The following is a 24,684-nucleotide window of genomic DNA, read 5'->3' on the forward strand; positions in this document are numbered from 1 at the left end:
TGTGAAATGTCGTGCGGCGTGGGTAGTATATTGTAGGTAAATCGATCGACAGGATCCCAGAACCACAGTGGATGAAACAATGTCAATGTCTTGGTCGATCTCGAATGCCTATCAGGGCGACCAACTGGCCCTTTTAAAGCGATTTCGCATATACCAGGCACGCCAACAAAGTTATTTTTGAACATGAACACCCCAGCGCCCCTGCTGGGCCTGCCATTATTGCAGCCTGGGTTTTCTGCTGTCTGAGATCAAGCAGCGGATGGGCTTCTGCTCCGTACTATGCGAGAAAATGGCGTTGGGTGGGGGGAAATTGTGATGTCTCACTTTTCCCCCATGGATTAAAGGTGCGCCGGACAGAAAAGTGCCATGCAAGGCGGCCTGGCCCAATATTGGATTTCAATTTTTGGCGCAAACTTTGCATTAATTTCCGCTGGGCTGGATTTGATGTTGCGATGGATTGGTGGTGATGCTGGGGGGGTCGATTGGGTTGGGTAGCATGTCTGTCTCACGCACAACATTGGAAGCGGGAAAAAAGAAACAATGGGTTTGTCTTACTGGTTGTGCTATTTTGAGGGTGCATGTGGAGTGGGCGGCGATGCGAGGATGGCGCTTTTGTGGCATGGGAGATGTTGAAATGCGGGATGAGTCTCGAAGATGGGATGAATTCAATGTTCGGTGATGATGGATTGTATGCATGGTGATACGGGCATCGGTAGATCAGACGGATGAAGAGCTCCCAGCCATTGTTCGATTTGCAATTGATGGCTGTTTTCAGTCCAGGCACAAACACAGCAGAGAGCGGACCACCGGCACAGGCACCAGATAGGCTCAGGCACACTTGGCATCATTGATCAGGGTGGTGGCCATTGCCATGTCGTCGTCGGCAATTCATTTGCCCCTTTTTAAAAGTGCCGAGATCCCGTCCCAGCTGGTCGTGCCTGCCTCCACAGATGCGTAATATTCATACCCAGTGCCAAGTTGTTATTATGAGTTGGTATTATCTTGGAATACCGGTTTTCTTATCAGCTTCCTCTTCTGTACAAATGCCTTTGATGGTGCGCGATGCAGCGGTTTTAATGGTGCGGTCGTGGGCAGGGCAAGGTTCAACTGAGACAGTGTCTTGGAAGGGAGTTTGTGGGTGGAGGTCCAAACGGTCACGAGCTGAATAGTCGATGTTGGTATGCGGTTGGATACATGTATGGAAATTAAACTCTATCAACCAGACTGGATGGTGAACGCATGGACTGATGCGTATTTGTTTGGCTTGGGATGCAGTCGGGCCTTTAGCTTTGCGTCGTGAGGGATAAGACAAAAGGTCAGCTTTAGTTCAGTTTCGCCTGCCACATGCACGATCTCATCATGACAACAGACTACTGAGTAGACTACATCAACCATTTTCAAATGACACGCATGACTTACAGAAGAAGCAACGACGGATAGACAGCCAAAAAAAAACAATCATGATTCGGTGGCACGCATTTCTATCTCTTTTCCGTGCTTCCATTTCAGGCCGCCTCATCCAAGGCAAGATGGCAACCCTCACGCCCGCACTCGCTCTCTTTCCACCACAAGATGCTCTTATTCTTGGCAATATAATAAATATCACGCCTTGGCAGTGTTGGTTGAGACGCAAGCCGCCTTTGTCACTCGGTAGAGCAGACGTAGAGCAGACTATTGCCACCGCACACACCGTGTGTTTGTTGGTGCAGAGAGCGAATTACACCAAGACGTTGATTTTGTTGGACGTAGCCGGTGGAGCTATCGATTGTTCCTGCACGAAAGTCGTACCTTCCAATCTTGGGTCAGAAAACGTGGAAGGTACGTTGGCCCTGCGCGGGCTGATCATTGCAAGCTTGAAACACCATCCAGATTCGTCCCGTCTGAGGGCAATAACTTGTTTGTTGGGTTTTGTGCAGTTGACCTGTCTGATGTTGTTCTGTGCTGCAAGAAACGAGATGAGACGTGCATCATCGTACCACCAGATATTTCGAGGTTCAGTTGGTTCAACTGAGACCATACTCATGCCATATTGCTTCTACAACACCTTCAGACACCGCAAACACTTGCACCAGACAGACCTCAAACTCCAACAAAACTCTAACAGGCACAGTTTGTCACAAGTCACCAAAATCTACAAGCAAACAGAAAGCGCATTTCGGTCACCAACACCTACCCCTCGTCCTCGAATCTTGTTACCCTTTTCAACACCACTTTCACAAACCGATAGACATTCTAGCCCTGCACCAGAAACACCTCCGCAGCGCCAGTCAGTCACAAAGGCACTTTGGCCAGGTACGCTTGAAGCCTAGTCACCGTTAGATACATATCGCATGGCTTCACTACCACGGCCTGCGCACTAGTTCCAACAATGGTGTTTCGGTCCTTTCCCTTGAAGGCATAGTAGACCTTCAACTCTCCTCACAAATGGATCGACGAGCGTTGCGTCGTGCGGAGACGGCCCAGAAGGATTCAACGCTCGGGTGTCATATTTTCAAACCTGGGGTCGATCATGAGGCTCCGGTCGAGACCCCAGATTCCTACGTCTGCATGGTGCAGTCTGTATCGGGTGATGTTGGAGCTGGGAGGATTCTTGCCCGTAGCTTGTGCATGCCTGTTCTTATATGTGATCATATTACTATGTCAGGGTGCTGTTGTGGCCCTTGTGACAGCCACGCTGTATGTCGGGCTTCGAGACCGAACTATCGATCGCTCTACGGGATACTCTCAGCTCACTTTCCGTGGGCTCAGTCGGGTGTGATGTTGGTCGGAACACTGATGAAGTTCTGATAACGGACCAAAACAACATTGGCTATGTTCGTTCTCGCCTCAACCCAGTTGTCGGGGACTTGACATCATGGTCGCCGTCTGGTGACATACTGCCGTAGATGCCAGCGACTCGGCGGCATCACCGACCTCCCGGAAGCACCAACAGAACCGCGGCGTGAACGCGTCTCAGATATTCACCAAGACTTTGGTCGCAAAATGCAACACTGGCGTAGCTCTCAGCTGCAGCACAAGTTGCACCACGTTTTCAGGCGTCTGGAGAAGCCAGACTCTTCAAGGCTAGCAAGCCGTCGCGGCATGATGGTCGCAGCGCAACCTCTGCTGGCTTCCCATTAGCCCGCGGACCATCATCCGTTTCGAGGAGAATAAGCCCCCCTTGTGGAGACGGCACAGAGTTGAAAAGCCTGGCGTTTTGGTGGCTGCTCTGGGTCCCGGAATGTGGGATCTTTCACCTCCATTCTCCTGTGAAGATGCTGTGACACATGGCCCATGGGAATCTCCGTAGGTAAGGCGTTCCGATCAAGACGAGCGGATGAGTTGGCGAGATAGCCGATTGCGCATTGACAGCGGCACATTGTTACAGATTACAGCTTTTCGTCCAAGGCCGTGGTTCATCATCCCGTAAAGCGTGTTGTACCTGCAGGACGGTTCTCATCGCTTTGTCGACACTCACTGCCAACTCTTTGACTTGGGTATCAGACCCAACTCTCAAGCTAAAAGGAATGCCTAGGTGCAAAAAAGTCTCCAGCTCTGGAGATCAAGTGCAGTAGTATGCTGACCAGCCAGCGATCCCTGATCTTCGCATTAGCAGCAACTCTCGCCCTCCACTACAAAGCTAATCACTAGTCGCAACCAACTCGGCCTGAACGGGCTTGTCAATCAGCAGCCATCAGAAAATATACCATTCTCTGTGGCTCCTCGTCAGGACGAACTGGATGGCGTTTTGGCCGTGGCTTGACGAAGGAGGTGGCGCTGTCAGAACTACATGTTAGCTTTTTTCTGTCAAGCTGCTTACAAAGGTTGAGGTAACATGTGAATCGATGGCGACTTGTGCAGCATGGAAGTGAAGATCTTGCCTTGTTGAATCTAGAGGGAAATGACTCGGAGTTGGAATTCAACTATAGTGCAACACCAAACTTTGCCCCTCGTGACTGAAGGTCACTGCAATTAGCCAAATGACATACAACGACGCTCACCAAACTTATGAATGACGCCCAATTTATCGTAAACATCTAGATGTCATCTATTTCACGAGACATTCATTGCCGTCTGCACAATACGCAACACCGGGCAACCTGGCAATCCAACGGCATCCAACATCCAACAGCCCATGTTCATCCCAAGCACTAACCACACTAAAGCACATGTCAAACAGCTAAAGCAACCCACATGCAATCAAGACACCAGAACGGCCCGTTCAAAATGGGCCCCAAGCTGGCCCATTCCCCTTATGTAAAATCCCAGACCCCCAGATTTTCCAGTCTAGGGCTGCAGCTGAAGACGGGGCAACGCGGCTCCGAGACCAAGTTGAAGAACCATCTGCAATTGGGAATTCCCCCCGGCTCTTGGCTCTTTAAACCCCGGATTGTCCCTGGCCATTTTCAGTTTTTAATATGAAGCCCTCCTCCTCGACAAATCTCAAATGTAGAGTCTTCCCTCCCATAATCTGACTTTCCCCCAAAAGTCCATATGGGCGAACTAGAGGGCTCCCACGTCCCCGGCGTACCGCAATACGAGCCGCCAGCCCTCCGGAAATGGCTCGTCCTCGTCGTCGCGTGGATGACCACCCTCGCTGGCCTGGCGGTCATGGCCAGACTCTGGTGTAGAAGGATACGAAAGCAGCAATTCTGGTGGGACGACTACCTCATCATGTTTTCTACCGTTCGTCCCCTTCACTCTATTACTCGGAGCAAAACTAACACACTTAGGTATGGAACTGGGCGGTCGTGGGCATCGGATTCGCCATGTTCATCGAAGGCGTGGGCTACCATGCCGACACGATTGGCGAGAAAGCCGTGGCCAATATATCAAAGTGGCTGCTCGTAACGGAAATTATATACGTGTGGAACTTGGCGTGGACGAAGCTCAGCCTCTTGTGCATGTACTATCGCATTTTCCGGTTTCCGTTTTTTAAAAAGCAGGTGATTTGCGTGGGGGCCTATGTTGTAATCTGGGCGGTTTGCGTGTCGTTTCTCTTCACGTTTATTTGTGTGCCGGTCGAGAAGCTGTGGCATCCGGATATAGAGGGCCGGTGTGTGAGCGAATTGGGGGTGTGGTTGGCGAATGCGAGCTCGACTATCTTCTCGGACGTTATTATCCTGCTGTTGCCGATCCCACAGGTGTGGAGGCTGCAGTTGAAGACGTTTGAAAAGGTTGGTCTGACGCTCGTGTTTGGCCTGGGCTTCTTGTACGTCCTCCATCACCACCATATAAAGCACCAGACTAACAAACTAGCGCCGTCTTTGCATCCTCATACCGCACATGGGTCCTCTTCAACTACTCCAAACACGATGTTAGCTACACGCTCGCCCCGCTGCTCGCATGGTCCGACATCGAAATGTCCGCCGGCATCATATCCGCCTGCCTCCCGACGATGCGGCCCCTCGTACGGCTGACCAGCGAGAAACTCGGTCTACGAAAAGTATTTCGACTATCAAGATTCACTCGCTCTTCGGCAGATCGGTCGCAGGACCCCAACGCCAGCGACGTGAAGAGGTCGAATCGGAGTGATAGCCGTGGGGAGATTGAGCTGCCTAGCTTTGTTACGCCGCAGTCGCTCCGTGTGACGGCCGAGTCGACGAGGCGGCAGGACAGGAATAGCAGTGCGTTTTATAGACTGCCGGATGATGATCGTGGATTTGATGGGATACTCGTGGAGACGAGTCTTGAGTGGGGGCTCGAGTCGGAGGGTAAGGCTGGTGCTGCGGGCGCGCAGGTTACAGAGGTTCAGAGGACGAGGAATGAGACGGCGTATGATAGTAGTAGTAGTGTTGAGATGGATGGGCTGAGTGCCGCGACGAGTAAAAGTGAGGTTCCTATGAAGAGGGGGAAGTAATGTATACGAATAGAGCGTTGATTTGGTTTGTAATAACATTGCTGCCCCAGCGTAGGCTGCACGTTATTTTATCTTGAGTAAGCCGTGACCGTGAGTAAATGGCTGTTTTGTCATATTGAGTGTGCTGTGTTTATGAATAAATGGCTGCTTTACAAGATGTTGTTCTGTCGTTGCTGAGGCTGGAGGAATACAATCCTGGATCCCAGATCAAGGTCCAGTCGGCAGACACAGACCACCAGATTGCGCCACGTCCCAGTATCATGGATCTCCACGGCCTGGTCTGCTATCAAGCACAGACCATACACCAAGGATACGGCTCCTTATGAACCTTTCAATCCCCATTTCCATGCATCAACCCTCTAGTACCCAAACTGTGAGCACAGCTACATCCTGTGGTCATAAATATATGCCCACCGTAGTACATATCTATGGATACTCATGACATTCACTCTACATGATAGCACAGTCATCATACATCAACACCATCAAATTCGGTTACAGCATGTCAACACATTTGCACATCATCAGCATTATCAATCTCATTCATCATATGTGCGCTCAACCACTATCCAGCTTCATATGGACAACCGCCGTCGCAATCCCCCATCCAATCTCCCAAGCTTCATAGGCGGCCACATCCAGAAGATATCCCAACCGCTCAATAACAAAAGAGACAAAGGTCAAAAGCCCATAAACATAGTCATACGTTAAAAAGTCTCAAGCAAGCCCGCTCGACTGTTTTGCCAATCCGCCCAATCCATCCGGGTATCGTAGCCATAAACATGTCAAAAACAGCAGTGCAGAACATAACACCGGTGACAGCCCGCCAGAAGGAAAGTATTTAATAATCCTCCCATCCGCCATCCTCGCCGTCCACTTCTATCGTCGTGCCAAGCGCTTCTTTGCCTTGGCGAATCATATCTTGCAATTGTTTGTTGAACGCCGCAATGCGAACATCTGTGTCCCGTTCTTCACGGTGTCGTCGGGCAGCGAGGTGCTTCGCTTCAGCGTCAAGACGTGGACTGTTTTCCAAGTCGTCGACAGCCCCGCGACTAGATGCCGTAGAGGCACTACTATGCGTGCGGCTGTGTGAGAATGACGGGTGGCTAGGTGCAGTATTGACAGATCGTCTGCGTCCAGGTCCTCGAGATGAATGCGGCGTAGGCGAGGCGGTGGTGCTCGGTGCTATGGTGGCTAATTTGGTCGGAGACGGAGAGCGAGGAGAGGCGAAGGAAGCAGATGAAGCCGGTCGTGGAGGCTCAAGTGTTGCTGGGGGAGAGATGATGTTGAAGCCATTTCGGGGTGTAGCCCGAAATGGTGCCGGACTGGCTGTCTTGCCAGAAGCACGTCGGTTACTAGGGGTGCTGATTCGACGACCGGTTGCCAGTGATGGGCCTTGGTTGCGGTTCCTCGGAGACTGCCTGTACGTAGCTGAGGTTCGCCGAGGTGTGCCATCTGTACCACCAGCACGGTCCTTAACCATGACCCAATTTCTGCCCAACTCATCCGTCGGGGCTGTCTGCCGTCGTTTCGCAGCCGGAGCCGAGGGCGTCGATGCGCCGCTAGGGATAGGTGTTTCCTCAGGAGTCTCCTCTCCGTGAAAAGTATCTCCCTGTGGAAAGTATCCTGGTATCCGCTGATGCTGCTCTTCATCCTCGTCGTTCTGCGGCCAGGTCTGTTCTGGTATTGATCCGTCAGGCATGATACCGTCGCCTGGCTGCATCTCAAAGCCTCGTCCACCTCCAGCATAAAACCCTTTGAACGCCCCAGCTTTGCAAAACTCCCATACCTTTCCCATTACACCGCCCAGGGTACTAAACGCCAGTGTACCCCATCCAGGGGATTGGTGAGGGTGCGCGGGGAGGTTGAATAACGGTGTATGGCCGGTTGGGTCAGACATATCAACATCGTCCCGCGACCGTTTCGATCCGAGCGCCTTTCTATAATCCGAATCAGAGTACATGCTCTCACCTAGCATGCCGCTTTCCGCTGGCCCGCCGGCAGGTGTATCGAGCTGCCCGGCGAGTGTGTATGACCGGCCATTTTGAGCATGTCTCCCGGCTGGTGTTATCAGAACCGTACTCGCGGTAGTGTTGCCATCGTCGCGATCAACGCGGGTAGTCTCCTGCTGCTGACCTTGACAAGGCAGTCTAACGTCTTCGCGGACGCGCTTGCGCTTAGGATTAGGCGCCTCTCCGGAGGGTCGAGTCGATGGTAGATAGACAGAGCTGGATGATGGAGAAACCGGGGGCCGAAATAGGCCCTGGTGGATTCCCTCGGTGTGAAAGGCCCCAGGCATGTGGAAGCCAGAAGAGACGGTCATAACTTTTAAAGAAATTTCGAATGCTGCAGCGACAGCTATTCAGTCGCTACGAGTGGGCAGTACCGTGATTGTGTGTAGTGTCAATCGCCGAACCCGTGAATTGGCTGGTGAATGGATATCGAGTTGTTGATGGATTCAGCGCTCAGCATGCGTAGCTTTGCATGATAGCAATCACAAAAATTGCCCGAACAGGGTTTCTGAATGTTTGCGAACCTCTGTTCAGAGCACCGTCAGACGTGCAGGGATGAAAGGCAAACAGTCGGATAATCAAGGCTCGATGTCTGCGAATGCCTCGATACAATCAGTCTGCTTGCTGCACGCGGGGCAGGCACAACTTCAGGCCAAACGTCTGCCGAGTGCGTTTTCCAACAAATCACCGTCGCGGTCGCACCAGTCGATTTTCGCAGCCTGGCAAGCTTGGAGATTCGTCCTTGGTCCAAAAGTGTGGCGGAAGCGTGTGCAGCGTTGTCGTGCTCGTGACCTCGAGCAAATCAGGCACGAGATCTCCGTTGTTGAATGGCTGCCTCGGACCGCAAGGCTAGCGGTCACCAAGTTTTCCCAGCGCACAGGATATCTGACGAAACGCAGGGACAAGAATCAAAGTGCGAGGAAGAAGCACAAGGCGGTGTCCCTGTTTGTGTCCTCTGTGGACCAATATTTTTTGTTTTTGCAGTCGGAAAGCGTAAAGGTTGAGCAAGGCGGTGAAGATGGAGCTTGAGCTTGAGCTTGCGCGGGAGCGGGCCGACGAACGAAACTGAGATGCACAGATCGAGCGTCGACCAGGGTTTGGGACTGTAACTGCAGACCTAAGGAACGGGTGGGCTTGTGCGGTGTGTTCGCTTGGGTCTGGGGCAATAATAGAAAATCGTTGAGCAGATTGAAAAAGACGGTGTACTAGGAGATGCTTGGTCGTTGGTGGTTTACGAAAGTGTTTGCATGACATGGAGGACGCAGGACATGGGATCCGCTGGAGCTCGGAAGCTTGGAGTCCACATAAGCGATGAACAGGTCGAACTTTTGGTGGGGAGGCAATCAATCGTTTTGATGCTATGGCTTGAACCAGTCTGTTGGGAGCACAGATATCAAAGTTCGTCCTCGATTTGAGCGGACTGACTTTCTCCACTGAGGGACAACGGCTGCCAGGGTCTTGTCCTCGTTGCCTGGGGTGATGGACGCATCAATCACCATGTCAACATGGGTCATCAGCCATCAGCCAAGGATGCAATCTGCATGTAATTGCAGGAATATGCCAATAATTAGCATAATCTCGTTGAAAAGGGGGAGGCAACATCTTCATTGTGGATTTAATTCAAGCGCAAGACACGCCATTAATCAACCGCCCGTGTCTCACACCAGTTAACAACCACCATTCATCCATAGAACATCAGGAAGAATTCCAGTTCTATTCCACATTACACACTGTCTAAACCACTAGATAAAAATAAACCCGACCTGTATAGCCGTCGAACCAGTCCAGAATATGCTCGCGCATCTATGTGTCTCCGCTCATAAAATAATATCCCGTCGTTCCATACGCAACAAAAGAAAACAAAAGAAAACCATACCCATCTACTTGTATCCTATTCCCTCGAGTAGTACTCATCCTGCATCTTGGCCTTCTCCTCAGAAACACCCCCATCAACACCCTTAACACCATCGACGTGCTTCTTGGCGCCCCAAAACTTTTCCCTCTCTTCCAATAATTCATCAGCCCATGCCCTGGTCTCCTCCAGCGTCATCTTGCTAGACACGTAGGCAAACTCTCCCAAGTCGAGCGCTCCCTCGGCGCGCTTCTCATATTCCATCATTTGCAGCAACAATTCCATCTTATCAATATCGTGGACATATTGGCTCTCCAGGGTTTTGGAGTCCTCGTACTCGTCCCAGATGGCCCGGATGTCCTCGCCAATCGCAGCGTCGTCCTTGTTTCCAAATAGATTTTTGGTGAGAAAGTCCATGGTTAGACTCTCTCGTCGGCTCTTCTCGGGTTTCGGAACGCCATCTACGGGGGTTATGTCGCCAACGAGCAGTTCGGCCATGTCGTGAATCAGGCACATCTTCATGCATTTGTGAAGGTCGATTCGTTTTGCGAGTGATGGAGGGGCGAACATGGAGATGATGGACATGCGGTACATGTGGTCAGAGATGGATTCTCCTCTGTGGGATGTTAGCATCGAGTTCGGTGGCGTAACGCAAATTTGCCTGTATTGCAACGGGTTTCATACCTCTCGATACCAAATCGTCTCCAGCCTTCGCGCTTCGTCGTCTTGAGCCGCTCAATCATGTGGAAAAAGGCGAGGGGAGATTGGCCACCCGTCTTGGGGGCATCTCCGGGAATGGCTTCGACAACTTTTTGGACATCCCAATCTCCAGAGACTTTGACCATGGGGGTGAAGCCCAGGTCTGGTCGTATTAGCTGCTTTTCTCGCTCTACTCAGTCGGGACAGGACTTACTGGCTATATCCGGCTTGCTGCTGTTGGTTTGTTCGGCCTGAGATCCCATCGCTGCGACCGGATTGTGGTGTGTTTGTTTGTTTGTCTGGTTGAACTTTTTTCCCTGTCCTCAACAGAGAATCGCGGGGTGTTGGATGGTGGGGTCAAGAATCAAGATTGCTTGGATCGAAAGTATGGCCAGGTATTTATTTGTAGAGAAAGGCTTTGTTCAAACGGAAAGCAAACGGTGCTTCAGCATGGAGGACTTGCAGAAACAGAATGAAGAAAACTTGGGAAGCAAAATTCAAGGTTGCATCACACAACAATAACAACATGGGCTTATCACCGGCAGTCGGCCAATAGTTGCAAACACAATCAAAGATCAGTCTCGCAAGTGGTCAGCCGGACAGTCAAGAACAAACCGCCCCACCAGCCACACCTACTGTGCAACCAAGCCGAACCAAATCATGCCGGCACTTGAGTGAAGAAAACTACACCGTTGACACAGCCGATTGGATGTCCACGTGCAACAAGACCATATGAACAACTTTAGCTTCGTTTGTTAGACAAGCTAAGTATTGAGTTATGCGTCTTTCAAAGGTATCGCGTTTGCCACTTCCAAAATGCCATGCCAGAAATGGTCGAGAGTCGATCAAGTTGTGCTACATACCCTATACTCCCAAATTCACAGCCATTTCCTCACAAAACCGTATCCATCAGCTTCAACAGCCCACAGTTCTTCAAGCTCGTGCCTTTGAATAAAGTTGAATTTCAGCCGGCTTCTTGCCCTGCTTATGCAGCCTTATAACATCATCCTTCCGGTTCTCGAGTATTTGTCTCCGAATTCGTGGGAATGCCTTGCCGTCCAACTCGTGATTGTGAGAACTAGAGTACTCCGTTGGCGGCTGAATCTCGTAGTAGCAGTCACGGACGACCTTGATCCTCAGTCGATACCCGCAATCCATCATTTGCGTTGTTGAATTAAGGCGGCGACGCGACTCATGAACATTGCTGGGCTGCTTGCGAAATTCGCAGCCTTGACAGCAGCGCATCACAATCCGCGTTGGTTGGGCTGCCTTTGGCCGCTTTGTTTCTCGTGTTCTTCGAGCGAAGTCGGGGATGCTTGTTGAGCCAAGATGGACTTTTTAATTATCAAGCGCCCCCTCTCCGTCTCTTGAACACCACCACGAGCAGACTTGCCCCAGGCACGAAAGGATCGCTTGATATGTGAGAAGGGATGCTCAATAACTCTGCGAATCTCAACGTGCAATGAATGTGGGACAGCGAGGATGCCCGCCAAGCCACCAACATCAATCTGAATGCCTCTTGGCCGTGAAGCTTCAAAAAAGGAAGAATAATCCACATGGCCGATTACGTCCTAGACACGGAAACTAACTTCCATCCGAGACTGCTCTCGTTCTGGTGTCAAATTCAACCCAAAAAGGCGAATATAAAACCCAATCATTCAGTATAGCCGAGACTGTCTCGCGATCACTCGCACCAAGACAATGTTATGTCCAACATGTGTTCATCTAATCTTAGGTGATTTCGCATCATGGATCTGAACCGATGTACCGTTTGGCTCAGCACCGCCATTTTCGGGGAGCCAGTGCTTTTGTGAGAAGCCTCTGGCCGCGCTGCTTCCAATTTGCGAGACATATCGTGTCTAAGGAGTCGAAAGCCTCTAGATGGAATTGAGGCGAACTTTTGCCCTGGAATCTTGTTCGAAAAGCTGCGTTCGAGACTTGCCTCGGGAATGCATCAAACCTGTGTCATTTTGGAATCTGAATCCCTGGTTGCCTCTCTCTTCGTTGCTTTTCCTGTTGCGATACTTGGTCATGTTTATGCCTTGGAAAAATCTGGGTAAGATAGTGTTGTATGGGTGACGTGCAGAATAGAATCGGCGAATTGACTCAAAGATGCCTTGAGGTTTGTGTATTTGATGGAATGGGGACGAGACTCTCTGGAAGGCAAAGGCATGCTTGGAACATGTATAAAAAGGCGCTCCAGTTCCGTCCAGACCACAATGTCCTCACACCAAGTCGCAGAAGCTTCTCAATCACACAGAAACCATTGAACAGAACACCCTTCATACAATAACCATGAGACTCGCCGTTGTCGCTTGTTTCTTCATTGCGGCCTTTGCCTCACCCGTCGAAGTTTCGTCAAGCTCCGAGATGAAGCAGCGTCCTTCGGACAACTATTTCTGTCCCAAGACCTCCCGCGGTCAATATTATCCAAAGTGCCGTGACACGAAAACTGGAGACATTCTTGAATGCTCGATGAAGTAATAAACGGAGAAATTGTTTAGTTTGGAGTCTCTCTAACGCGTGCCAATTTGTTTGTCCCATCAGCAAAGTGCGTTGGCGTTTTGCGTTAGGCCGTTCTGCGGCCTACATTGCCAGAGATTCTTTAGTAATTGAAGTTTTTGCGTTTCACAAAGACCCTATCACTGTTGTTTCTGTCAACCACACGATGAAAGTTGGTTGCGTGAGGTCGACAGGGTCCACCAACGTACGGTATCGCATGACGGGTATGGTACAACCATGCTGGAATACATTGGTTATACTTGGCTGGGCGAATGCCTCTACCATTGAGTTTATTTAAAAATAGAACTGTGGATCAAAGTCATTGCACAAATCGGCAACCCAATCAACATGTAATCTAGTGGAGTCTGACATGGTTGTCAAATGTAAGACTGCATAAGCTTGCAATCCAACATTAATGTGCTTAGCTCCTCATCTACAATATTGAGGCTTCTTGGCAGTTTGGTACGGTTATGAAGGTCCAGCTTCCCGTGCCCTTCATCGCCAGCTCCACAGCCACTGGCAAGTTTAAACTATGGTTCAGCCTTCAAAAACAGCGGATGCCGGTCAGTCAAAAATTGACTCGAACAAACACACCGACGACAAAGCGAAGCCGAAGAGGCGGAGGGCTTGGGCGCCAAAGGCGCGAACAGGATGCATGCCATGCCGGTTCGTCGAGAACAAACCCGTAGCTTTATAACAAGCCATGTTACTAATACCCCAATCGTTCACAGAATCCGCCATGTTAAATGCGATGAAGCCAAACCATTCTGCAAACGTTGCCTATCTACAGGCCGAATTTGTGATGGCTTCGGCTATCACCAGGACTTCCCGTCCTTTACCCCCCTGATAAACTGGCTGCCAGATCACTCAACGACAGCACCTGGCATACAAGCTACCCAAAGAGAGAGAAGCATGTTCAGTCTACTTTATACAGACACGATCCCTCAAGTGTGCGGCACCTTTGGCCACAAGTTTTGGAAAACAGACGTCCTCAGAGCCACACAAGTATATCCGGCCATCTGGCATGCCTGTCTAGCTGTAGCAGCTATGCACGAGCGAATGAAGATGATTGAAAGCGAAAACGCAAAAGCAGCAACGCAGATGCTTTACGACTTTTCTCTCAGGCAGTACAACGCATCAATACGGCATCTTCTTGACATAGGGCGCGAGAATGTCCTGACGGGCGATGATCAAGAAACGCTTCTGATGGCTAGTATCTTATTTAACGGCCTTTGTTGCCTCCAGGGAGATGTGCAGCAGGCTATCATACATGCACGCAATGGACTTCAGCTGTTTTACCTCTGGCGATACTGGGAACAGACGTATCAGACGGACACGCGGCGAAGACGAATGAGTTTGCTATCTGCCGAGTCTCTGGTTATGTTGATTTCGTTTACAGAGTCTCAGTTTATGAACCGAGTTGCTAATGTGCCAACAACATTGTTGCGCCGTCAAATCATACCATATAAATGCTCTGACATGCCGTTTGCATCTATCACAAACGCATATGTCGAGTTCCAGAATCTGTATACGGGTCTCTTATCAGCTACCAAGTTCTCAGATTCGCCGTCATGCATAACGCTCCCGCTGCCAAGGGCTGAGCATCGGGTTGCATATCGGCGTGAATTTGAGGTGTGGGCGGCAAAGTTCGAAAACTTCAAGCAACAATCTGCACTTGTCACGGAGGCAGATACGGAAGGCCTTCTGCTTCTGGAGACGTTGCTTACCGGTGTGGAAGTATGTCTGTACGTGGACATCAACAATGCGGAGCTAGACTATGACAATTACGAATCTGCGTTCTCTCGCATTGTCGACCTTGCCGAGCGAGTCCTTAGCAAGCGATCGTACGTTGCTGCAGATCAAGGACGTGGTGCTCCCTTGTTTTCATTCTCGCTGTCGCTTTGTGAAGAATTATACTGGGCTGGAATTCGGTGCCGTAATGGCATTATACGTCGCAGGGTCATTGCCCTTCTAAGGAAATGGCCGCGCAGAGACGGCATTTGGGACTCGAAGATGATAGCGTCAATATGTGAAGCGGTGATGAGATTAGAAGAATCTGCGGCGTGGTCGGTTGATGGAACTGGACCTTGTTGTGGGTGTATTTCTGGTGTCTTTATCTGTAATGATCATCGGGTTGCGGGTGTAGATACGGAATTCCTTACGAGTGGGACGGCAAAAGTTACGATGCATGCGGTAGCCAACTTGAGATACAACGTTGAGGGACATACGGCACTGATTTCATTTTAAAGGACAGCACGGGGAGGCAAAACATGGTGGTTGGATACCTGATAGGGGACAACCTGGAACGAAGCAATCAACACATTAGAATGTCAGCCCTTCCCCCGCTGGTAGTTCTTAGTCTACGTATTAAAAAAGACAAAATAGAATAGATGACCGTTGCGTCATTTGGCCTGGCAAAAGAGACCAATTCGCTAATACAGAGAGATAGAATATGTCAACGAGAGAAGGTTCAATATTGCTTGCTTTTTCCAAACCTTCCTTCCAGAAGACCTCCTTTTCCAAGGAAATAAGGTTCAATATTCAATGCGTTGTCAAACCTTCCTTCCTTTAGCTTTCCCTTCTAATGTCAGAAAAATCCCTTAAATTGGTCTATAAAAGGGAGTTATTTTTCCCTTTATTTCCGACATTCCTTCAGACAGACAGTCAGGCAGATAGTCAGTCAAGTAGTTCAATTCAATCAGTCATTTTCTTCATCTTCCATAGCTATCCTGCGATAGAATAAGTCATATTCCGTCGACAATATAATTTGAAGAAAAAACAGTCCTAGTATACATGCCCCCGTCAAAGTACATTGCAATCATGCTCATAAGAATAAAGCAAGTACCGTTTTCCTCTGTTAGCAGCAATAGAATTCCAGACTATCATTAAAACCTATCGGAAGATAGCTATGGATATTAACGGAAATGACTGATTGAATTGAACTACTTGACAGACTAAATGTCTAACTGTCTGTGTAAATAAATGTCAGAAAAAAAGGGGAAGATAACCCCCTTTTATAGACTAATTTAAGGGATTTTCCCAACACTCAAGGGGAAAGCTAAAAGAAAGGAAAGTTTAAAAAAGCAATAAATGTTAACCCTTCTTTTTGTTGGAAAGAAAGGACTTTTGGAAAGAAGGTTGGAAAAGGCAAGCAATATTGAACCTTCTCTCGTTGACAAAACCAAACCAACCACAACCTCATCCGAACAAAACATCCCCTTTCCTACCGACTCTTAGCAATTCACCCTATCCTCCCGAATAATTACATTGAATTGCTCATAGTTGAAAGACTGGCCCAGCACCTTGTCCCCATCACGGCAGTTTTTAATAATTTGTTGAGCGCCAGACACTATCCACTTCCATGATTCGAGCGTTTTAGACACACGAGCCTGCTTCTCGTTAGCACCAACCGTCAACCAAGCATCACATAGCTGTTTTTTCTTACATCATTGCACCACCAGATTGCCGTGTCCCAAGAGCAGCTCACGCGGCCGCACAAACCAGGTCCAGGTCCGCTCACGGGTGAGCCATGCAGCCGCTCCAGATAATCCATTCCTTCAAACGCTTTGCGAGCCCTGCCGGGCTTCCAGCCAAATGGGGGTTTGCAATCGGTCCGGATCCAAGCACCAGTGGGCTTGTGGCCCCCTCGGGCGTGTATGGTGCTGGCCTCTGTGGGTTGTCGCTTGAGGAGCGTCTCAGCCCAACGGGGATTGAGTTGGGTCGCTTGGCGATGCACGTCCTGTACGGTGCCGGTGAAGTTGTGGAATTCTCCGGGGAAGACTTCGACTTCCCATTCTAGATCTTGGACGGTGTAGCCTGGCATGGGGGCAGGAGGCGGCCAGAGGAGTCTGGGATCCGGGACTGCTAGGACCTAGTCATGTTGTTTAGTATTGACAGAAACCAGCAATGATGCTGTTGATGGTTACTAACCCCAGCTAGGAGAGGGAACAGCACAAGTAGTCTGGAGGTTAACATGTTGTTGAATTAGGTGACCGTTGGTACTCCTCGAATTTCACTGTCGCAAGAGTTTCGACTCTTTCAGGATCGTGGGAGCTGGAATTCTTTTATGCAAACTCTACCACTTCTGTTCATTGTGCCAAGGTGTGGCAGTGTCGCCGCTTCTTTGCTATTTGGCACTGCTTCCGGATTATTTGTCTCACTTAGAGGATGTGTGCTCTGAATACCCATTATCATGCATACTCATAACCATATTGCGTCCATAGCATCCTGTCGTACCTTACGTGTTCCGGTGAAACAATGGCTAGAATATGCCAACAGAGGGTACTCGAGGGTTGCATTGGGCTCAATAAGTTTTCCCCCGCCGTTTTTTCCATTGTTAATGTCTCAATTGTCATTTAGCGGCTTTAAACCGCATGCGTTTGTGTCGTGGAATGACAGGTTCGCGATCAGTACGGTGATGCGCCTAGTTTTGGCCACCATGTGGACTATGCTCTCCACTCGGACTACGGGGAGGCGGCGAGCAATGTCAGTTGATATGATGGAAAACTTCTTGTTCAAGCAACTGTCTTTCTGTCCTACCATGGGCGCTGCTCGCACGTGGGAGAGAGGGAGAGGCTTGAAGAGTTGTGGTGATGCCTTCTTCTAGAGAAGGTGGCCTGACTGCTTCCGTGACATAAAGTAACGTTCCATTGATGCAGAGAGGTAGACCTAGTGCTATCAGTTAACAGTTTCGAACACAATTCCACGGTGTACTACAACGGAGAAACCGAGAGACGTTATGCGACGTGATGCACTCATCATCTTCCAAGGCTGACTCGACTAAACTTAAGCCATCCGCTACACGTGGTTGCATCCGGAATTACCATGCTGGTACGGAGTATAGCCATAACCATAGCTGAGACATACAGTTATTAGTTGTGAAAAACATTGTCCGGGTCCATGTGTTTCTGAGCCCTTTTTCTTTCTTCCGCCTTCTCCATCTCATTGGCAAACAGAGACGCGATCTTCTGTGGTAATGTATGTCACTGTGGGCAAACATCCCGTTAAACCGCAACCGGCTTCGGAAATACCAAGGATTTATTTCATGCGTTTGCTGCTTAATCTATTTTCATCGGCCCGTCTACATTTAATCTTTTCGCATAGTTAATCGTTTTTAACCTAAAAAACGCCGATCCGTCATCGTAAGCGCGATCTGGCTCTGTGCCTTACTCTAATTCGATGGTACCTAAAATAGTTAGCCATGGCTGCTTCCTTCTCAAGAAGGTTTTCTTTTCGTTTGAAAAAGCTGAATGTGGGAGTCGAGAAACGAAATGAAAAAAGGTGAGGAGACAAAATAGCAATTCGGGAGAGGCAGGGAAGGAGGGACAAGAGAGATGAACGAACCTGGGGGCTTCGATGTAATGTCATATGTGACACGGGAGACACCGTCAATCTCGTTTACAATTCTGGTGCTGATCTGCCCGAGAATTTTCGTCAGTATGAAGTTGTTCCATTGTAAATGACGAGCTTGAGGAACGCCAGCCTCTGCAAATGCTTTAATTGCTTTCGATAAAATCGATACGAAAGGGCAGTGAGCATTGGAGAATATCTTGTATGACACGTACCTTTTTAAGGAGTGAGAAGCTGAACTCATATGGTTCTCCAGTCATAAAGTCAGTGGTGACAATGGCGCGGAGAATGACAATGTAACCTGATGAAACTCAGTTAGCTTGAATGGCATTGATATGGAAAGGGTGTAAGTGCATTTAAAACATACCATATGAGCGGTTATCTCCCATGACTCCAACGGCTAGGAATAGTTAGCATAAATTTCGGTGAGACAGAACGACACCACCCGTTCGCGTTTCAATATTCATCTATGTTGGCACGAGGATAGGTTGGTTAGTAACAAGCATACCTTTGTTGGTGTCAAGACCTGCATAGGCTTGGGCCATCTATAATCGCGTTAGCAGATGATGTGTTACAGACTTTTGATAGAATTACCTCGTTATAGATACCGGCCTTTCTGATCTCAGAGATGAAGATGTTGTCGGCCATGCGGGCAATGGCAACACGCTCAGGAGTCACCTCGCCGATAATGCGGATGGCAATGCCTGGATTCTCAAGTTAGACGGATTAACACCGGGAGGATAGGATGGTATATACCTGGACCAGGGAACGGATGACGCATGACAAGCTCCTCTGTCGTTTTGTTAGTGTGTTGACTAGGAGCGAGGGCGATTTAGTTACCGTGAATTCCCAATTGTCTTCCCATAGCTCTGACTTCATCTTTGAACTATAGGCGAAGTTAGCAGCTTGTAATCGTACTGTGAATCTTTTCAAAGAATCAAACGAACCAATTCTCTCAACGGCTCAATGAGCTGCAATTTTGCCTCCTAGATATTACTTGTCAGTAGTTGTAAAGCAAAGATCGCTGGATAAGCATACTCCGTTCATCATGCGCGCGGGAAGACCTCCAACATTGTGGTGGGCTAAAGACTCGACGTCAGCAAGTGTGTCTTGTTGATACCGGCTATTCGTATACTTACTCTTGATGGTCGTGCTCGGGCCCTTGAAACTAATCGACTCGCTGGTTGTGTGTTAGCATAAGAGCAAGGAAACAGACAGCCAACGTGTAGTAGTCCAGGCAGCAAGTTCCAACCACCTCAACGATAAAATCGGACTGCATTATGTTGGACAAGTTGCAATCAAGAAACGTACATGACATCGGGATACAAAGTCCCCTGAAGGAAAAATCTAACGGGCCCTTCATTAGGGGTGTTTTCGGCCTGCTTTTCAATTCGGATGGCCTCCTCCTCAAAGAGGTCAATGAACAAGTTGCCAATGATTTTTCGCTTGCGCTTCACAGAAAATTAGTTTTATCCCCCTAAGTTCGACGTTCCAAACTTACCTCTGGGTCTGTCACGCCGGAAAGAGCCTTGAGGAAGCGATCAGAGGCATCGACCACGGTCAAGTTAATACCGAGATGCTTCTGGAGAGTTTCTTTAACCTGCTGGGATTCATCCAAGCGCAAGAGTCCCGTATCAATGAGGACGGCGTGGAAACGATCTCCAATAGCAGTCTTGAGAAGTTGGGCAGCCACAGTAGAGTCGACGCCTTCAAAACAGTTAGTTGATGCCAATATATCGGATTTTGACACATACCTCCGCTGACAGCTCCAATGACCTGTGAGGTCTCGCCGACGAGTTTGCGAACTCTGGCAATCTCCTGGTCGACAAAGTTGGACATTGTCCAGTTTGCCTTGCAGCCACAGATGTTGACGGCGAAGTTTTGGAGAACCTTTCCACCAAGGGGGGTGTTGTTTACTTCAGGGTGAAATTGGACGCCTTTGAAATAATTGTTAGCACAATTCACCTCGCAACAGTTGATTTATACAGCAAAGGCTTGCACATAATGCAGCTCATGCCATGGGATCGTGTTGAAGGCGACTATACCGAAAACGTTGTGCTCCAAGCTGGCAATTCCGGCAAACGGAGAGTTGGAAGTCTCGGCAATGGTGGCGAAGCCCTTGGGAAGACGACTCAGCTTATCACTGTGAGACATCCACACTAATAAATGTCAGTTAAATGCCATGCTATGTGGGGGAAAGTTGATGGTACCTTGCATTTCATCCCCGCAGCCACTGAAGAGCTTGTCCACTCTCTCATTAATACGGTGAATTCTGATTTCCTTTACACATTGTAAGCATCATTCAACCTTGCAGAAGAGAGAACGGCGTTCAAAAGATTCAACTTACAGCCGATCCGTACTCTCTGTGGTCACTGCGGATAACATTCTCGGGGTCGAGTCTCCAAGCAATAGACTGGTTACCAAAGCAGATACCAAGCAGGGGAATTTCAGTCTGTTCAAAGTAGGCGGGATCGGCATCTTGTTCCACGTTAGAATTTTGAGGATGTAAGCAGCCGGTCGTAACACTTACGAGGAGCCTCAGCATCGTAGACAGAAGCAGGGCCTAAGTTGTTAGAAATAAACGATAACTACAAGTTTAGGCCAGCAATTACGAACCACCAGACAAGATGATTCCCTTGGGCTTAAAGGGAATCTCGGAAAAGGGAACATCGCAGGCTATTAATTCGCAATAAATGCCCATATCACGAAGTCGTCTTATTGGAAGGTTAGCAATGAAAGATTTTTGACATGGGACCAGAAAGAGGTTTACCTCAAGATCAGGTGGCTGTATTGCGAGCCTGGGCTTCGTTAGGCAAAGAATTATCACTCAAAAGGATGGGAAGGTGACGGCTGCACAATGACTACGCACCATGGTCAAGAACCAGGACTGTCTGAAGTATCGTCAGTATACAAGAGATTTTCTACGGATTGTGGCTATGACGTTCTTACATCAAAGAGCTGGTGAGGCGCTTTTGCCTCATTGACGTCGACGGTCATTTTGATGAGGGAATGGCCAGGGGTTTGGGAGGGAAATGCGTTGAGACTTTCACGATATGAAGGATATGACGGATACTTGTATGAGGCAAAGCTGTGATGTCTCTAATTTTTTTTGTCGGACGTCGGAAAATGTGGTCCCGCCAAGTGGGTGGTGAACTTTTTTAGTGGCTTTGCGTGGGTGGAGTCAAGAGTCATGGCTCCATGGCTCTTATCAGTCAGTCAGTCAGTCGGTCAGTCGGTCGCTCTTGACTCACCGGCGACAATTTTGCTGGTTGACACTGCGCCCTTGCGGCCATCGGCTAATCTTCGGATACTGTTTCTCACGTTGTGCGCCCCCTTGCTTTTGGCAGAATTGTTAACGAACACAATGTATGCAGTGACCTTGAATCCTCCACCCATGAAAGACGGCAACAAAGTCGTATCGTGACTAAAGTATCTCGCTTACGTTCGACTAAAATTTCACTCCCCATGTGTCAAGTCGAAAGATATCACTTAAATATGCTCTCAAACTAATCTCGTTTATATTTTAATTTTTGACCACTTGAAGTGCCAAATTTGCTACCCAGCCCACTGAGTCTGGCGACAGTGGTTTTCACATGGAATTAGTAGATTGGAATAATCTACAAAGGGTAATAGAAAAATGCGAAAACTTCATTGACGCAAGTGGATAATTTGATACTATGTGAGCGCGATGAACTTGAGATAAGGTGTATTAGAGTTAGCGAACAGAAAAATTCGTGACCTAAAACGAACATTTCGACCATGAACCGCAACTACAAAGGCAACAAGTTACTTAGCCTGCATTAGTGCAGCAAAAATAGGACCTAACATCGCATGGTCTCTTGACCCAAACTTAAGACCAAACTGCTTCTTATCATAAGTCTTTGAAACTACTGCGTTATAAGTGGCTACAACAATCTAGCGCCTGATTGGAAACACCAAGACGATGTTCGTCACGCGGGACGGAATACTGCCCTTGTCACAATGTTGGACATTACATTATTCTCTAGTTTAACAAATTCAATATTGTGTGGTTACTCTACTGTAAACTACTATTACTATCTCAATGCAATTATAGTACCCAGGTGGAATTATCGACGAAGATAATCGCTAGGTAATCCGGCCTAGCAACATGGAACACTCTGTAGATGCAAAAAGATAGTCTAATTTATATCCGTTGACAGAAGTCTTCACTCCAAGTCCCCGTAATAACTACACAAATGTATAAGATTCCACCTTTCGTTCACCCCCTTCAACAAGACGAATACCCTCCCCATCCATAAACCCCTCAACATAAGCTTCACCGACAATCTCGTAAAACTCTCCGTTTGCACGCACAACAAGCGGCGTGCTACACCCAAAAATAATCGCAATCAAGTCCCCGACCCTAACATTATTCTCATCCGCCTCGTCATAAGCATTATCCGGTGCCCAGCCCAGGTATCCGTTCTCCGTAAGCATCAACCGGCGCTCTTGAACCATTCTATCAGCACTATTGTATACCTCTATGTACGTCGACTCATCTGCCTCTTGTGGCAACCAATCGGTAAAGTACTCATCCAGCCTTTTTCCTTCCAACATAAAATGGTTATGTGCTAGACGCCACTCTTCCCACTTGAAGTAGTATGCTTCCTGCGTTGTAAACCATTTCCAGCCTCGTTGTTCGAATTGCGGAAACCCAACGTGGAAGTTGGATGGAAGACTCGACAGAGCGAGATGGCGGTCTTGAAACCTTCCTCCGTGAGCTACTCGACCGCCCATCAACGTACTGAGAAGAGCTCTTCTCGTTTCTTCTTCTGATCCATAGGCACTTTTCCAAGTGGGACATTGATGCATCCTGTGCTTTGCCCACATGAAATATCCATCCTCAGGAGCGCCTAGTCCAGCGATTCTGTCAAGGACGAATCCTCCGCACCGCAAAAGCATATCGTTCGCCAAAAATTCATAGCGAGCTGGCACTCCACCGTGAGCATTATATATCGTCGCAGGGTCGGGCTCCGGCCTTGAAGGATCCCACAGTGGACAAGTAAAGCTGGACTCCGGACGCGTCCATCTCATGCGTCCATCCCATGTCCAGTCGGCGGCCCATTTCGGTGCGCCATGGCAGCCCCATGGATTAGCCTGTCGAAGAGGCTCCAGGTTTTGGTACCGCACGATAAACGCTTTCGTTACTGCCGCGAAAAGCTTCGGGATGCCGAGGGTGTAAGCTTGCGTGACCTCTATGGCAATATCGTCATCCATCATTCCCACGAGTCCAAATACTTTATCACGAATATCGCGACACTCTGCAGACCCGGCTATCTCCAAGAGACGCCGGAAGCCAACCCGCTTGCCGCCTTGATCCTCAAACCGGCTTAGTTCACGAAGATCCTTGTGTACAAGGTGTACGCTTGTCGTTTTCCACCTATCGTCACCAGAAATGCCTATGCGAATAAAATCATACGCTAGTAGGCGGTCTCTGAGAGACCAGTTTTCACCATGGTAAAGAACGGCGATTCCTCTGCAGAACGTATCCTAGCCTTCTATCTAATTTTACCCTATATAATACTAAAATACCTATATTATAGTAAGAATTTCCTACTAGTAGTAGTATTTTTACTCAATAAATGCAAGAAGCGCTGCTGAGACCACCAAATGTGGTGGTTTGTGCCGCCGCTTTTGGTGGTGTCGGACAATGACGGGCAGCCGCCCAAGGCAGGTACACTGTACTTGCATTGCCCCCTCCGTCTCCCCCACCTCCCAGGCACCGCACCTGCCCCATCCATTCCACTGGCTGCGCCCCTGTCCAAACTCTTGCTCCCATGACGGCATGTTCGAAACCGGCTCCAAGCGCCTTGGTCATTCCCTCACAAAACATCCAAATATAGCTGGCGGCTCAGGTTTGCTCAGGACAAGTATGGCTGTTCCCGTCCATAAAAGGCGTTCATCACCTTCGGAACTTGGGGGAACAGGCTCATGATTGCTTCGCCCCTCATGTGTCAAGTCAGCTTCGCCAGAATGGCCTTTGTCGTCATCATGGTAAAATGGCACAAAAACGCCGAGGACAGGCTCATCATTTTCACAAATCGGGAGTAGTTGGTAATAAACCGGCATCTTGCAATGGAGTAGGTGAATGATTTGAAGGTGCTTGGAGGTTGCCGACTTTGAACATCTACTGATCGAACATGGCGGGGCTATTATTCTTTTTAAGGTCTGCATTTCGCGAAACCTTTTAAGTGTTGAGATTTGAATTTTTGAGATTTCGGGTTGCCACTTCCAGCGCCAAGGACTCGACTATTGGAATCAGAAATGACGAGTGATAGTGGCGGAATACAAGGTGGCGCTACTGGCCCAATGCAATGTAGCATGGTTGGTCCTGTCGATCAACGGACATTTCACACGATCCTTGCTACATTTGCACCAATTCATCGATAACTGGTGCAGCAAACTTGGAA

The 24,684-nt window shown here is 48.9% G+C and overlaps 8 protein-coding genes across 8 annotated transcripts; 2 read left to right on the forward strand and 6 right to left on the reverse strand.

The window, feature by feature from the left end:
* Nucleotides 1-4,473: 4,473 nt before the first annotated feature.
* On the forward strand, nucleotides 4,474-5,839 carry VFPPC_07628 (hypothetical protein; the record flags this gene model as incomplete). The annotated part of the gene is made up of 3 exons (XM_018286455.1): nucleotides 4,474-4,665; nucleotides 4,713-5,191; nucleotides 5,239-5,839. The coding sequence occupies 3 exons, from the start codon at nucleotides 4,474-4,476 to the stop codon at nucleotides 5,837-5,839; spliced, it is 1,272 nt and encodes a 423-aa protein (XP_018143097.1).
* An 841-nt stretch (nucleotides 5,840-6,680) lies between these two features.
* On the reverse strand, nucleotides 6,681-8,138 carry VFPPC_07629 (hypothetical protein; the record flags this gene model as incomplete). Its single annotated transcript, XM_018286456.1, has 1 exon — nucleotides 6,681-8,138. The coding sequence occupies one exon, from the start codon at nucleotides 8,136-8,138 to the stop codon at nucleotides 6,681-6,683; it is 1,458 nt and encodes a 485-aa protein (XP_018143098.1).
* A 1,604-nt stretch (nucleotides 8,139-9,742) lies between these two features.
* Nucleotides 9,743-10,665, reverse strand: VFPPC_07631 (HD family hydrolase; the record flags this gene model as incomplete). The annotated part of the gene is made up of 3 exons (XM_018286458.1): nucleotides 9,743-10,319; nucleotides 10,388-10,565; nucleotides 10,617-10,665. The coding sequence occupies 3 exons, from the start codon at nucleotides 10,663-10,665 to the stop codon at nucleotides 9,743-9,745; spliced, it is 804 nt and encodes a 267-aa protein (XP_018143100.1).
* A 1,082-nt stretch (nucleotides 10,666-11,747) lies between these two features.
* On the reverse strand, nucleotides 11,748-11,960 carry VFPPC_15972 (hypothetical protein; the record flags this gene model as incomplete). Its single annotated transcript, XM_018293725.1, has 1 exon — nucleotides 11,748-11,960. One exon carries the CDS (start codon nucleotides 11,958-11,960, stop codon nucleotides 11,748-11,750), a length of 213 nt encoding a protein of 70 aa, XP_018143101.1.
* A 1,476-nt stretch (nucleotides 11,961-13,436) lies between these two features.
* VFPPC_07632 (Zn(II)2Cys6 transcription factor) lies at nucleotides 13,437-15,353 on the forward strand (the record flags this gene model as incomplete). Its single annotated transcript, XM_022428575.1, has 3 exons — nucleotides 13,437-13,570; nucleotides 13,636-14,748; nucleotides 15,350-15,353. The coding sequence occupies 3 exons, from the start codon at nucleotides 13,437-13,439 to the stop codon at nucleotides 15,351-15,353; spliced, it is 1,251 nt and encodes a 416-aa protein (XP_022284365.1).
* Nucleotides 15,354-16,137: 784 nt separating this feature from the next.
* VFPPC_15973 (GMP synthase) lies at nucleotides 16,138-21,250 on the reverse strand (the record flags this gene model as incomplete). Its single annotated transcript, XM_018293726.1, has 22 exons — nucleotides 16,138-16,293; nucleotides 16,350-16,775; nucleotides 18,469-18,554; nucleotides 18,621-18,653; nucleotides 18,762-18,798; nucleotides 18,848-18,957; nucleotides 19,010-19,045; nucleotides 19,094-19,139; nucleotides 19,201-19,239; nucleotides 19,292-19,335; nucleotides 19,393-19,433; nucleotides 19,565-19,704; nucleotides 19,755-19,960; nucleotides 20,008-20,190; nucleotides 20,299-20,412; nucleotides 20,464-20,533; nucleotides 20,601-20,731; nucleotides 20,784-20,816; nucleotides 20,870-20,967; nucleotides 21,024-21,051; nucleotides 21,123-21,144; nucleotides 21,203-21,250. 22 exons carry the CDS (start codon nucleotides 21,248-21,250, stop codon nucleotides 16,138-16,140), a joined length of 2,127 nt encoding a protein of 708 aa, XP_018143103.1.
* Nucleotides 21,251-22,462: 1,212 nt separating this feature from the next.
* Nucleotides 22,463-23,491, reverse strand: VFPPC_17883 (hypothetical protein; the record flags this gene model as incomplete). The annotated part of the gene is made up of 1 exon (XM_022429557.1): nucleotides 22,463-23,491. One exon carries the CDS (start codon nucleotides 23,489-23,491, stop codon nucleotides 22,463-22,465), a length of 1,029 nt encoding a protein of 342 aa, XP_022285389.1.
* A 597-nt stretch (nucleotides 23,492-24,088) lies between these two features.
* On the reverse strand, nucleotides 24,089-24,343 carry VFPPC_17882 (hypothetical protein; the record flags this gene model as incomplete). Its single annotated transcript, XM_022429556.1, has 1 exon — nucleotides 24,089-24,343. One exon carries the CDS (start codon nucleotides 24,341-24,343, stop codon nucleotides 24,089-24,091), a length of 255 nt encoding a protein of 84 aa, XP_022285390.1.
* Nucleotides 24,344-24,684: the final 341 nt, after the last annotated feature.

The sequence above is a fragment of the Pochonia chlamydosporia genome, chromosome 4, assembly GCF_001653235.2.
Source record: "Pochonia chlamydosporia 170 chromosome 4, whole genome shotgun sequence".
Lineage (NCBI taxonomy): Eukaryota > Fungi > Ascomycota > Sordariomycetes > Hypocreales > Clavicipitaceae > Pochonia > Pochonia chlamydosporia.